The following is a 12,198-nucleotide window of genomic DNA, read 5'->3' as shown; positions in this document are numbered from 1 at the left end:
TTTGTAGTATGTTGTGAAGTCAGGGATTGTGATGCCTCCAGCTTTGTTCTTTTTTCTCAAGATCGCTTTAGCATTCGGGGTCTTTTGTTGCCTCATATGAATTTTAGGATTCTTTGTTCTATTTCTGTAAAGAATGTCATTGGGATTCTGATTGGGATTGCATTGAATCTGTAGATTGTTTTAAGTAGTATGGACATTTTAACTATGTTTATTCTTCCAATCCATGTGCATGGAATGTCTTTCCATCTCTTTATGTCATCATCAACTTCTTTCAGGAAAGTCTTGTAGTTATCATTGTATAGGTCTTTCACTTCCTTGGTTAAATTTACCCCAAGGTAATTTATTCTGTTTGTTGCAGTTGTGAATGGTATTTTGTCCTTGAGTTCTTTTTCTGTTAGTTCATTATTAGAGTATAGAAATGCTACTGATTTATGTAAGTTGATTTTATACCCTGCAACTTTGCTGTAGTTGTTGATTACTTCTAAAAGTTTCCCAATGGATTCGTTGGGGTTTTCTATATATAAGATCAGGTCGTCTACAAACAGCAAGAGTTTCACTTCTTCACTCCCTATTTGGATCCCTTTTATTCCTTTCTCTTGCCTAATTGCTCTGGCCAAAACCTCCAGTACTATGTTGAATAAGAGCGGTGATAGAGGGCATCCTTGTCTCGTTCCTGTTTTCAGGGAGATGGCGCTCAGTTTTTGCCCATTGAGTATGATGTTGGCTGTGGGTTTGTCATGTATGGCCTTTATTATGTTGAGGTAGTTCCCTTCTATGCCCATTTTGTTCAGAGTTTTTATCGTAAGTGGCTGTTGGATCTTGTCAAATGCTTTCTCTGCATCTATTGAGATGATCATGTGGTTTTTATTCCTCAGTTTGTTAATGTGGTGTATCACGTTGATTGATTTGTGGATGTTGAACCATCCCTGTGTCCCTGGTATGAATCCCACCTGATCATGATGTATGATCCTTTTGATGAATTGCTGTATTCGGGTTGCCAAAATTTTGTTGAGAATTTTTGCATCTATGTTCATCAGCGATATTGGCCTGTAGTTCTCCTTTTTCGTGCTGTCCTTGTCAGGCTTTGGTATCAGAGTGATGTTGGCCTCATAGAATATGTTAGGAAGTGTTCCGTTCTCCCTAATTTTTTGCAATAGCTTGAAAAGGATAGGTATTAAATCTTCTCTGAAAGTTTGGTAGAATTCCCCAGGAAAGCCGTCTGGTCCTAGGGTTTCATTCTTTGGGATGCTTTTGATTGCTGTTTCAATCTCTTTCCTTGTGATTGGTCTGTTCAGATTGTCTGCTTCTTCTTGACTTAGCTTTGGGAGATTGTAAGAGTCTAAAAATTTATCCATTTCCTCTAGGTTATCCATTTTGTTGGCATATAGTTTTTCATAGTTTTCTCTTATAGTCCATTGTTTTTCTGTGGAGTCTGTTGTTATTTCTCCTCTTTCATTTTTGATTTTGTTTATTTGAGCTTTCTCTCTTTTTTTCTTTGTAGGTCTGGCTAGAGGTTTGTCAATTTTATTTAGCTTCTCAAAGAACCAGCTCTTTGTTTCATTGATGCTTTCTACTGCCTTTTTTGTTTCAATAGCATTTATTTCTGCTCTGATTTTTATTATTTCTCTCCTTCTGCTGACTTTGGGCTTTGTTTGTTCTTCTTTCTCTAATTCAGTTAGGTGTAATTTGAGATTGCTTATTTGGGATTTTTCTTGTTTGTTAAGGTGTGCCTGTATTGCGATGAATTTCTCTCTTAATACAGCTTTTGCTGCATCCCATATGAGTTGGTATGGCATGTTATCATTTTCATTTGTCTCCAGATATTTTTTGACTTCTTCTTTAATTTTGTCAATGATCCATTGCTTATTCAATAGCATATTGTTTAGTCTCCACATCTTTGTCCCTTTCTCAGCTTTTTTCTTATAATTAATTTCTAGCTTTATAGCATTATGATCGGAGAAGATGCTTGTTATTATTTCAATTTTTTAAAATTTATAGAGGTTTTCCTTGTTTCCCAACATATGGTCTATCCTTGAAAATGTTCCATGCGCACTTGAGAAGAATGTGTATTCTGCTGTTTTTGGATGGAGTGTTCTATATATGTCTATTAAGTCCAACTGTTTTAGCTTTCCATTTAATTCCACTGTTTCCTTGTTTGGATGATCTGTCCATTGATGTCAGTGGGGTGTTGAGGTCCCCTAATATTATTGTGTTATTTTTAATATCTTCTTTTAGGTTTGTTATTAGTTGCTTTATGAACTTTGGTGCTCCTGTGTTGGGTGCATAGATATTTATAAGTGTTATTTCTTCTTGATGTAGTGTCCCTTTGATCATTTTATATTGACCCTCTATGTCTCTCTTTACCTGCCTTATCTTGAAGTCTCCTTTGTCTGATATAAGTATTGTGACACCTGCTTTCTTTTGTTCGCCATTATCTTGGAGTATCATCTTCTACCCCTTCATTCTGAGCCTGTGTTTGTCATTGGAGGTGAGATGTGTTTCCTGGACACAACAAATTGTTGGATCTTGTTCTTCAATCCACCTTCCCACTCTGTGTCTTTTTATTGGAGAATTCAATCCATTTATGTTTAGGGTGATTATTGATGTATGAGGGCTTAATGCTGTCATTATATCACTCGTTTTCTGGTTTTCCCGCATTTCCTTTGTTTCTCGTCCTGTGTGTTTTAGTCTACCCATTGAATTCTACAGTTTTTTTATGCTGTGTTTCTTTGTTTTTTCCTTGTTTACTTTTGTGTCTCTGTTCTGCTTTTTAGTTTAGTGGCTACCCTGAAGTTTGTATTCAGAATCTCGTGCATAACATAGTCCATTTTCTGATGGCCTCTTATTTCCTTAGTCTAAACTGATTCAGTCCCTTTCCTCCGTCCCTCCTAAGTTATTATTCTCATATCTTATTCCAACTTGTGCTGTGAGTTTATGGTTAAAGTGACAAGATTGTCTTTGTTTTTGATGTTTTCCTTCCCTTTTGCCTAATGCTATAGTTGAGTATTTGCTATCTTATTCTGCTTCTGTCTATTTGTCTCCCTACTCTGTGTTTTGTTAACCTTTTCTCCCTTTTTTCTTTTTTCAGGTATGACAGCCTTCTTGAGGATTTCTTGTGTGGGGAGGTCTTGTGGCTATGAAGTCCCTTAGCTTTCGTTTATCTGGGAAAGATTTAATTTCTCCCTCATATCTGAAGGATATTTTTGCTGGATAGAGTATTCTTCACTGAAGATTTTTATCTTTTAAAGTTTTGACTATATCATTCCAATCTCTCCTAGCTTGTAAGGTTTCTGTAGAGAAATCCACTGAAAGTCTGATAGAGGGTTTTGTAGGTTATTTTCTTCTGCCTTGCTGCCCTGAGTATTCTTTCTTTGTTATTCATTTTTGCCAGTTTCACTACTATATGCCTTGCAGTAGGTCTTTTTACATTGACAAATCTAGGAGATCTGAAATCTTCCTCCACACACATTTCCCTCTCATTCCCTAGATTTTGGAAGTTCTCTGCTATTATTTCTTTGAGCCTGCTTTCTGCTCCATTCTCCTTCTCTTCACCTTCTTGGATGCCTATAATTCTTATGCTGCATTTCCTCATTGAGTCAGATATTTCTTGGAGACTTTCTTCATTTCTTTTTCATCTCAGTTTTCTTTCCTCCTCTGTCTGGAGCAATTCAACATGTCTATCTTCGATTATGCTGATTTGCTCCTCTATGGTGTCTACACGGGCATTCAGGAAATCCGTATTTTGTTTTATCTCTTCCATTGTATCTTTCATCTCTAGTATTTCTGATTGATTCTTCTTTATAGCTTCAATCTCTTTTGTGAAGTAGCTCCTGAACTCGTTAAATTGTTTCTCTATATTCTCTTTTACCTCATTGAGTTTTTTGACGATAGCTATTCTGAATTAATCATCATTTAGTTTACTAATTTCTGAGTCCTCAGGACAGAATTCTGGATATTTATTGTTTTCTCTCTGGTCTGGAGTTTTTTGTTTTTTTTGTTTTTTTTAAAGATTGGCACCTGAGCTTACAACTGTTGCCAATCTTTTTTTTTCTGCTTTTTTCTCCCCAAAGCCCCCGGTACATGGTTGTATATTTTAGTTGTGGGTCCTTCTAGTTGTGGCATGTGGGACACTGCCTCAATGTGGCCTGATGAGTGGTGCCATGTCTGCACCCAGGATCTGAACCAGTGAAACCCTGGGCTGCCAAAGCCGAGCCCATGAACTTAACTACTCGGCCATGGGGCTGGCCCCTGGTCTGGAGTTTTGATGAACTGCCTGATGCTGGAAGAACAGGGTTTTCTCATTGTGATATTATTCGGTTGCAATTATAGCCTGTCACCACTGGGTGAGGGTCAAGAGCCACGTATTCTGAGCCCTCCACCTTCAGCCAAGATGGCACAGTGTGGGGGGGTGGTGCACTTTCTCTTGCACATGGACCCGGGTTTCCCAATCAGCTCTTGCTATCTGGTGTCCTGGGGTCTTGGCCTGATGAGGTCACCCTGCATGAAAGCTTTCACCCGGTTATAGGGCTTCCCTGTAGGCTGCAAGGGCCCTAGGGAGTCCTGGGTGATCCCAAGGATGCCTGACCCCTACCCCACTCCTTCCCTCACAGATCCTCCTGTGGCAGGGATCCCAGTCTTTAGGGGAGGGAGTGAAGTTTTCTCTTACCCAGTTCCAGCTCCTCCGAGGGGGGCTCCAGCCTCTCTGCCCTCTATTGTTTGGCTGCCATGACTCTCCGAGGATTCCTGTGCTATAGGATATTTTCTGTTGGAATATGGTTGCTCCTTTTTGTTGTATGTTGGAGGGGAGAGAGTCCTGGGCAAGCTCACTCCACTATGATGCTGACGTCACTCTTGGATGCCTTTTTTTTTTTTTTAACTTTTTATTAAGATTATGGTAGTTTACAACCTTATGAAATTTCAGTTGTACATTATTGTTAGTCATGTTGTAGGTGCACCACTTCACCCTTTGTGCCCGTGCCCCACCCCCCCTTTCCCCTGGTAACCACCAATCCTGGATGCCTTTTTTTTTTTTTTTTTTTTAAAGATTTTATTTTTTCCTTTTTCTCCCCAAAGCCCCCGGTACATAGTTGTATATTCTTCATTGTGTGTCCATCTAGTTGTGGCATGTGGGACGCTGCCTCAGCGTGGTTTGATGAGCAGTGTCATGTCCGCGCCCAGGATTCGAACCAACGAAACACTGGGCCGCCTGCAGCGGAGCGCGCGAACTTAACCGCTCGGCCACGGGGCCAGCCCCTCCTGGATGCCTTTTTTAAAAATTCCTTTTACCAGGGTATTCAGAGGTGTGCATGCAGCCTGCCATCTTTAACTGTCAGCCTCCAGTTGTTCAGTCTTTACCGTGCTGTTTCTTGCCCCAGACCCCAGGGCTGCCACATGGCTCATCTGCCCAAGATCAGATGTGGAAGAAACAGGGTCCATCCAGAGAGCTGCTCATGGCAGGTGTAACGTCCTCTCAGTAGTTAGGAAAACTCCTTTGAGGACACTTGCCAAAGTTGCTTTATGTTTAATTTTTCCCTCTTGAGAAAGAAGCATATAGTTATTAAAGAAATATTTAGAAAAAGTGGAAAGAAGAAATTTTTTTATTGCCTCTGAAGTTTTTTATTATTATGAATTTTTTTATTGCCTAAAGAAGTTCGTTTTCATTGGTGTATTTCCTGCTTGTATTTTTTGTTGCCAGAGTTTTATCGTTACTGTGGAGCAGGAGCTGGGTGGAGGGTCTTGCTACCTGCATCCCTGTCGCCACTGGGTGAGGGTCAAGAGCCACGTATTCTGAGCCCTCCACCTTCAGCCAAGATGGCACAGTGTGGGGGGGTGGTGCACTTTCTCTTGCACATGGACCCGGGTTTCCCAATCAGCTCTTGCTATCTGGTGTCCTGGGGTCTTGGCCTGATGAGGAGCCCCCACAGGGGGCTGCCCTGCCCCTCATCATGGAATGTCTGACCCCCTCCCATGCTCCCAGAGAGGCAAGAATCTTGACACCCATTCAGCAACTAATGACTGCACACCGTGCTCCCTCCTGGAGCAGAGGGGAGGGCCTGAGAGGGGGAGACTCGAAAGAGAACAAGACAGAACATTGGGCTTCAAGTTACGCAGGGCAGGGCAGGCAGCGGGAAGTTGCTAAGACAAATACACGGAGGATGAGAGAATTGTAGAAGCAAAGGCAGGGACAGGGAGGCTGTGTTTGGAGATGAGGAAAGAGGCCTGGGAGGGAGGAGTGGGGGTTCCAGTTGTGGAACAGCAGGAGATGAGGCTGGAAATGTGTGTTGGGGCCATATGATGGCAGTTTGGTGACTGGCTGAGGAGTTTGTGCTTAATTTAATGGGTGGGGGGGTCCAGCCATTGAAGGCTTTGGAACAGGAACAGGGCAAAATCGCAGCCCCCCTTTAGGAGCATCAGTCTGGTAGGGGGCTTCCCATCTGGCGCCAGGCCTCTGACACCGCCCCCCGCCCCCCCTTCCTCTGCCCTTTCCACATTTATAGGTGTGGATGACGGCGCCGACATCCCCAGGGAGCTAGTGGTAGGCATCTACGAAAGGATACAGCAGAAGGAGCTCAAGTCCAATGAGGACCACGTCACGTATGTCACCAAGGTGGAGAAGTCCATTGTGGGCATGAAGACAGTAAGTCCCTGCTGCAGAGCGGCACTCACCCCATGGGGCCACCCCCTCTCCTGTGGCCACCAAGGCTCCCCATCTCCGTCACCTTTCCTTGCTTTCTTCCTGATGTCTCCTCCCATTCTTCTCCTCACCTTTCAAAACACTGTCCGTTACTCATCCACTTCGTAGCTGTTGAGGCCTCCTACGTGCCTCTTTTCCCACTCGCCTGGTTGCCTCACTGCCTCTTGCGACCAGCCCCTGCAGCAGGAGGTGCTGAAGCGAGACTGCCTGTGGTCTCAGACGAAGTGTCCCGATGGCCAGATAGGGAGGTTTTGGATGGGATAGGCCCTGGGCCCTCCTGGCTGCTCCTACTGAATGGAAGACAAGAAATGGGCCACCATGGGCTCTCGACTGTGGGGTCTCAGCCACAGGGGCAGGGTGCCCCTTGGTTGTGACCTATGTTGCAGTTTGCAATATGTTCCAAGTTCGCAGTGATTTTCAAAGTGAGCTGTCTCTGTGGGTTACTCCACTACCATATGTCAGCAGGGGCTCTTTACACCAGAAAGACCAAGGTTCTGGGATCCACCTCCCTAACTTCTCCCTAACCCTAACCACCTCCTGGTCCTCCTCCCTAAATTGCTGGCTTGGGGAGCAGTTTGCGGGCCTTGTCTGAGGCTCTGTGCTGGACCCCTGCACCCAGGCCAGGCAGGGCTGGCCCTTCTCTACCCGGAGCCTTGACTGCTGAGGTCTCAGCATGTGTCCAGTTTGCAGGCACCAGTGGAACAGATTGTTTTACACACTGCAGCAGATTCGAGTGTCCCTGTAACCCCCTCCCTCTTGCACACTTGTGTTTGGGTGTGCAATAGAGCAAGGGGTGGAGGTGCTGTCCTGCAGGCCACAGCCGGGGATGTGGGGGTGCCCTCAGGAAGGCCTTGGAGGGAAATGGGTTGAGAGCGACTGGATCTGAACCGTCTGAAAGCTCTGTCCAGTATCCTTTCCCAACCCTCGTGTCCCCATGTGCCCCAGCATGGTGAACACCTTCTCCCCAAGCCTTGCTGCCTCAGAAGTGTGGTGAAGGGGGAAGATGAGGACGGGAGAGGCTTAGGGTCCAGTTCAGGCCCTGCTGGGGAGCCCTGGGCTCCACCTGCTCTTCTGGAAGGTGGGCGCTGTGGGGTGGTAGGCTTGAGCTCCGGGGCCTCCTCCGCTGAGCTGTGCCCGCTGCAGGTGCTGTCGGTGCCCCATCGCCGCCTGGTCTGCTGCAGCCGGCTCTTCGAGGTGACGGACGTGAACAAGCTGCAGAAGCAGGCCGCACACCAGAGGGAGGTGTTCCTCTTCAACGACCTGCTGGTGGTGAGCCGACTGGGCGGGCGCCTGCTCTCTGCTCGGCCTTGGCAGGGCCCGGAGGGGCGGGGCGGGCTGTCAGCGACCTCACCCAGAAGACGTGTCCTGGGGGCTGATTCGCCTTTCTCAGCACACACGTCCACATCATGGGGTGTGAATAGCCCAGGCAGAGGTGACCACTCTTGCTTTCTAGGCACAGAGAGAGCAAATGATCTGTTCATGTTCCACAGTCCTGGTGAGAATGAACTAGGTCCCCGATCACCAGCCTCTCCCATGTTAGAGGGACCCTGGGGCAGGGACGGTACTGTGCTGCGCTGCACAGCCCACAGCGGCAGGGGTGGTGGTGGGGGACGGTGGGCTGGAGAGGGGCATCCGCTGCCCTGGGGGATGCTGCGTGTGTGTGTGTGTGTGTGTGTGTGTGCGTGCCTGCGCACACATCTGTGGGGTACCTGGTGTCTGCCCTTTGAGAATAGGCGTCCATTCCACAAGGGTTTAATGAGTGTAACTACATGCCAGGCACTGTTCTAAGCGCAGGAAGCAGTGGTGAGGAGGCCTTGATTTCTGTCTTCCCCTCATACCCCACATCCTCTCTGTCCAGGAGTCTTTTTGCACTACCTCTAAAATTATCCCAGATCCAATGATCCCGCCTCTAAGGTCCATCTTCCCAGAGCGCAGAGTGATCTTTCTAGAGTGCCCATCAGGCCACGTGTCTGCCACGCTTCAGCCTCGACCCTTCTTCCCATGCCAGGCACAGGAGGTCTGCGCTCCCCGCCTGGGCCACCAGTGCCACCCACCTTGCTGCCTCCACTGCTTTCCTGGCTGCTCTGGCACCAGCCCCCTCAGCTGCTTCCCATGGGCCAAGCTCATTCCCGTCTCAGGCCTTTGTTCTTGCTCCTTCTGCTTGAAAAGCTCCCCCAGACCTTTGCTGGCCACCTCCCTCTCTTCGTTCAGGTCTCGATTCATGTGTCACTCCCTCAAGAGGCCCTCCCTGTTCACCTAGCTTGGTCATCAGCCCTATTTCTATTCCTTACTCTATGTCACTGACTTCAAAACACTTACCGGTTTCTGAAATTACCTTAGTTATCCATTTCTTCACGCTGTTTCCTTGCTTGTTATGCTTTATTGATTGATGGTTGGTTTGCCCCTGGCGGTCTCCTCCACTGTGGTGTCAGCACCTGAGGGCCGGGCCCTCCCTGCTTCTTGTCCTCTGTCCCCAGAGCCCAGCTCAGCGACGGTGCTGAGGAAATGTCTGTGTACTGAGCAACTGGCTGACTTAGCTCTCCTTTTAGTAGAGGAGGGAGATAGAAAATAATTATGAAAACAAACAAGATAATGTCAAGTTGGAGGAAATTGCTATGAAGACAGTAAAACAGGGGGACAGGATAGCGTTAAAGTGTGTTTTTTCGTTTGTTTAATTTTGTTTTTGTTTGTGTTTTAGATAGGATGGTCAGGGCAGGAATCTTTAAGGAGGTAGCATTTGAGTTAAGATCTCAGAGAGTAATCCAGCCGTGCAGAAAGCTGTAGGGGGAGCTGTGGGAAGGGAATAGCGTGTGCAACAGGCCTGCGGTGGGACAGAGCGTGCCTGTTCAAGCTACAGAAAGGAGAGCCCAGCCTGAGCATAAAGCCAGAGTAAGGCAGGAACCAGAGCGGGTGGGGCCTGGAGTGTGGCTGGGCTTCTAAGTGCCCTGGGAATAGCCACTGGAAGGGTTTCTGCAGTAAAAAACATATTTTGATATTGTATGTGTATACATACGTATATGTATGTATATGCATGAATTCGCCTAAGTATATAAGTATGCATGTGTGTGCTTGTGTCTTTGTGTGTGTTTACTTGTGTGCTCACAGGTGTCCCTGGGCGTTCATGCATCCAGGTGTGTACATGCATGTTGACATGTGTGTACACCTGTCAGCGGTGTCTATCTCCCTCTCTTGACAGATTCTCAAACTTTGCCCGAAGAAGAAGAGCTCCTCCACCTATACCTTCTGCAAGGCAGTTGGCCTGCTGGGCATGCAGTTCCACCTCTTTGAGAATGAATGTGAGTCTCGGGCGGACCCGGGGCCGTGGCAGAGGGCGGTTGGGGGATGCTGAGGGAGACAGGATGGGCTGTGGGAGCGGGAGGGGCAAGCGCCCCCCCAAAGGCCCCGTCCACTCTCCACGTGGGGCTGGCTCCAGCCTCGCCTGCCGCTGCTGACAGCCTGGGGGCCTGGGATCTGGTTTCCAGATTACTCTCATGGCATCACGCTGGTGACCCCGCTCTCGGGCTCTGAGAAGAAGCAGCTGTTGCATTTCTGTGCCCTGGGTTCAGACGAGATGCAGAAGTTTGTGGAGGACCTGAAGGAATCCATCGCTGAGGTGACGGAGCTGGAGCAGATCCGGATAGAGTGTAAGGACACAGTGCACCCCGGTGTCTCCAAGGCGGTTGGGCTCCCAGTCAGCCAGGAGCAGGGTCGGCTGGTAGACAGACCTGACTCAGTCCTTGCCCCACTTTGGAGTGAGTATGGGGTGAGCCAGGGGCCGCCCACCACCCCCCCGCCCCTCCCCCAGGCCCACTGCACCATCACGCCTGATGTGGGTGTACTGCTCTTCATGTTTCTTCACAATTAAAGCGAGGTACACTAGGGCATGCACACGTGTGTGCACATCTAGCCAGGCCGTGGGGCTGAGTGAGGGCCCCATAGAACAGAGAACTCTGCTGTGTTTGACCAGGACCAAGCAGGCACCCAGGGCCAGCTTGCAAACCAGAGGTCTGGGGGCCTAGGGACGTCCCTTCCCACCAAACAGCCGCCTGCGGGGTCTGCCCCGGATCCAGCCCAGGGCCACATACCGCGTCTGTTCGTTTCACTTCTGTCATATCTTTTAATCAAGAATCGTCCCCGTTTTATTTTTTCATAACTTTGTCTTTTTGAAGAGTCCAGCCTGGGTTTCTGACTATCCCTCATCCTGGGCTCACCTCTCTGTTCCTGGGAGGAAAGCCTCCATTCTTCATTGTCCCAGTCCAGGCGCTTGAGGACATACGCGGGCCTCTGCCCGTGTTGGTGGCTTAACGGTTGCTTTTTGGTTTAGAAAACAGCTGGATGCCCTGAACCTTGGCCCCCTGCGAGCTTTTACTGTTGAAGCACAGAAGCGGCTTCCGATGACCTTTAAGAAAATTAAATAAGAATGGACTCAGAAACTAAAGCAGAAAATAAAGACAGACTTTGGGCCTGCCCAATATGGCCCCTGAGGTTTTCTAAATTAATAGAAATCCCTTGCGCAGTAGGAAAGGCAGCAGGGTGTCTGAGCAGGGGCCCGTGTGCAGGGCCGCGCTCTTCCTCACTGCCCTGGGAACACCAACCACATTCGGGGCAGTTTGCTTGTGTTCCACCCATCCTCACAGTGACACCGTTCGGTGTCTGTCCCCACGTTACATCAAAGTCCAAGAGGTTCAGGAGTGTGTCCGAGGTCGTGCATGTCAGAAGCGCAGGAGGTGGCATCTGCATTTAAGTCTGATTCCGAGGCTCATGTAGTCCCCGCTCTGAGAGTGAGAGAAGGGCTTCTGTTGAGAATCTGCTCAGAAAATAGTTAAATGCAGTTAACAGAAAAAGCCACCAGAGCAGACTGTGTCCCTCATGGAGGAGGGAGGCGGGGGTAAGGTCCTTCCAGCACTCCGCTGGCCTTCTTGAGGCCAGTGGTGTAACAGCCAGACTCTTTTCAAGGGCTGGACTGGATGCTTGGAGATGGCACCTTGGCCACTGATCTTGAACATTCTCAGGGACGTGCCCTAAAACAGCTTCACTTCTCTCATTGTCCAAATGTCACCGATGGCTCCACATGGCCCTGGGGCCGTAATTGCCAGAAGATGCGCCTTCTCGCCCATCAGCCTGGGAGCAGCAGGGCATATCCCACCCCAAAGTACAAGGGAGTGGACAGTACCAGAACCTCTTATGTCGAGGTGGCTCTCCTCTCCTGCTGCCTGGAGGGCAGGGGGCGCGAGAGGCTCACATCTGGCTCTTCCTCTTCAGGTCGGGCGACAGGGAAGGAGCAGCTGAGGAAAGATGAGGCTGGTCAGGAGGCAGGGAGGAAAGAAAGTAGGAAACAGAAAATGAAAACCAGCAATAGCTGCCATGTAAGGAGCACTTAGTGCCTGCCTGGCGCGGGGCTGATCTGTTGTGTTATTTAATTCTTGCCACATCCTTCCACAAGGTGAGTCATATTATCCTCATTTTAAATAAGGAAACTGAGTCTAACAGAACTTATGGAAGTG

General features: G+C 48.1%; 1 protein-coding gene across 7 annotated transcripts in view; it reads left to right on the top strand.

Moving 5' to 3' along the window:
- The window catches only part of IQSEC3 (IQ motif and Sec7 domain ArfGEF 3), a 110,063-nt gene that overhangs the window by 87,554 nt on the left and 10,311 nt on the right, over nt 1–12,198 (top strand). For all 7 annotated transcript variants that reach the window (XR_011540241.1, XR_011540240.1, XR_011540239.1 and 4 more), the window contains 4 exons: nt 6,498–6,637; nt 7,838–7,963; nt 9,891–9,990; nt 10,177–10,338. Coding sequence is in view for 3 of the 7 variants with exons in the window: in XM_070620451.1 (XP_070476552.1) it covers nt 6,498–6,637; nt 7,838–7,963; nt 9,891–9,990; nt 10,177–10,338 (528 nt within the window). In the remaining 4 variants the exon portion in view is untranslated. The remainder of the gene's footprint in view (nt 1–6,497; nt 6,638–7,837; nt 7,964–9,890; nt 9,991–10,176; nt 10,339–12,198) is intronic.

This window comes from Equus przewalskii, chromosome 5, assembly GCF_037783145.1.
Source record: "Equus przewalskii isolate Varuska chromosome 5, EquPr2, whole genome shotgun sequence".
Lineage (NCBI taxonomy): Eukaryota > Metazoa > Chordata > Mammalia > Perissodactyla > Equidae > Equus > Equus przewalskii.
The sequence above is the reverse complement of the archived record's forward strand: the minus strand, read 5'-3'. Positions and strand labels throughout refer to the sequence as shown.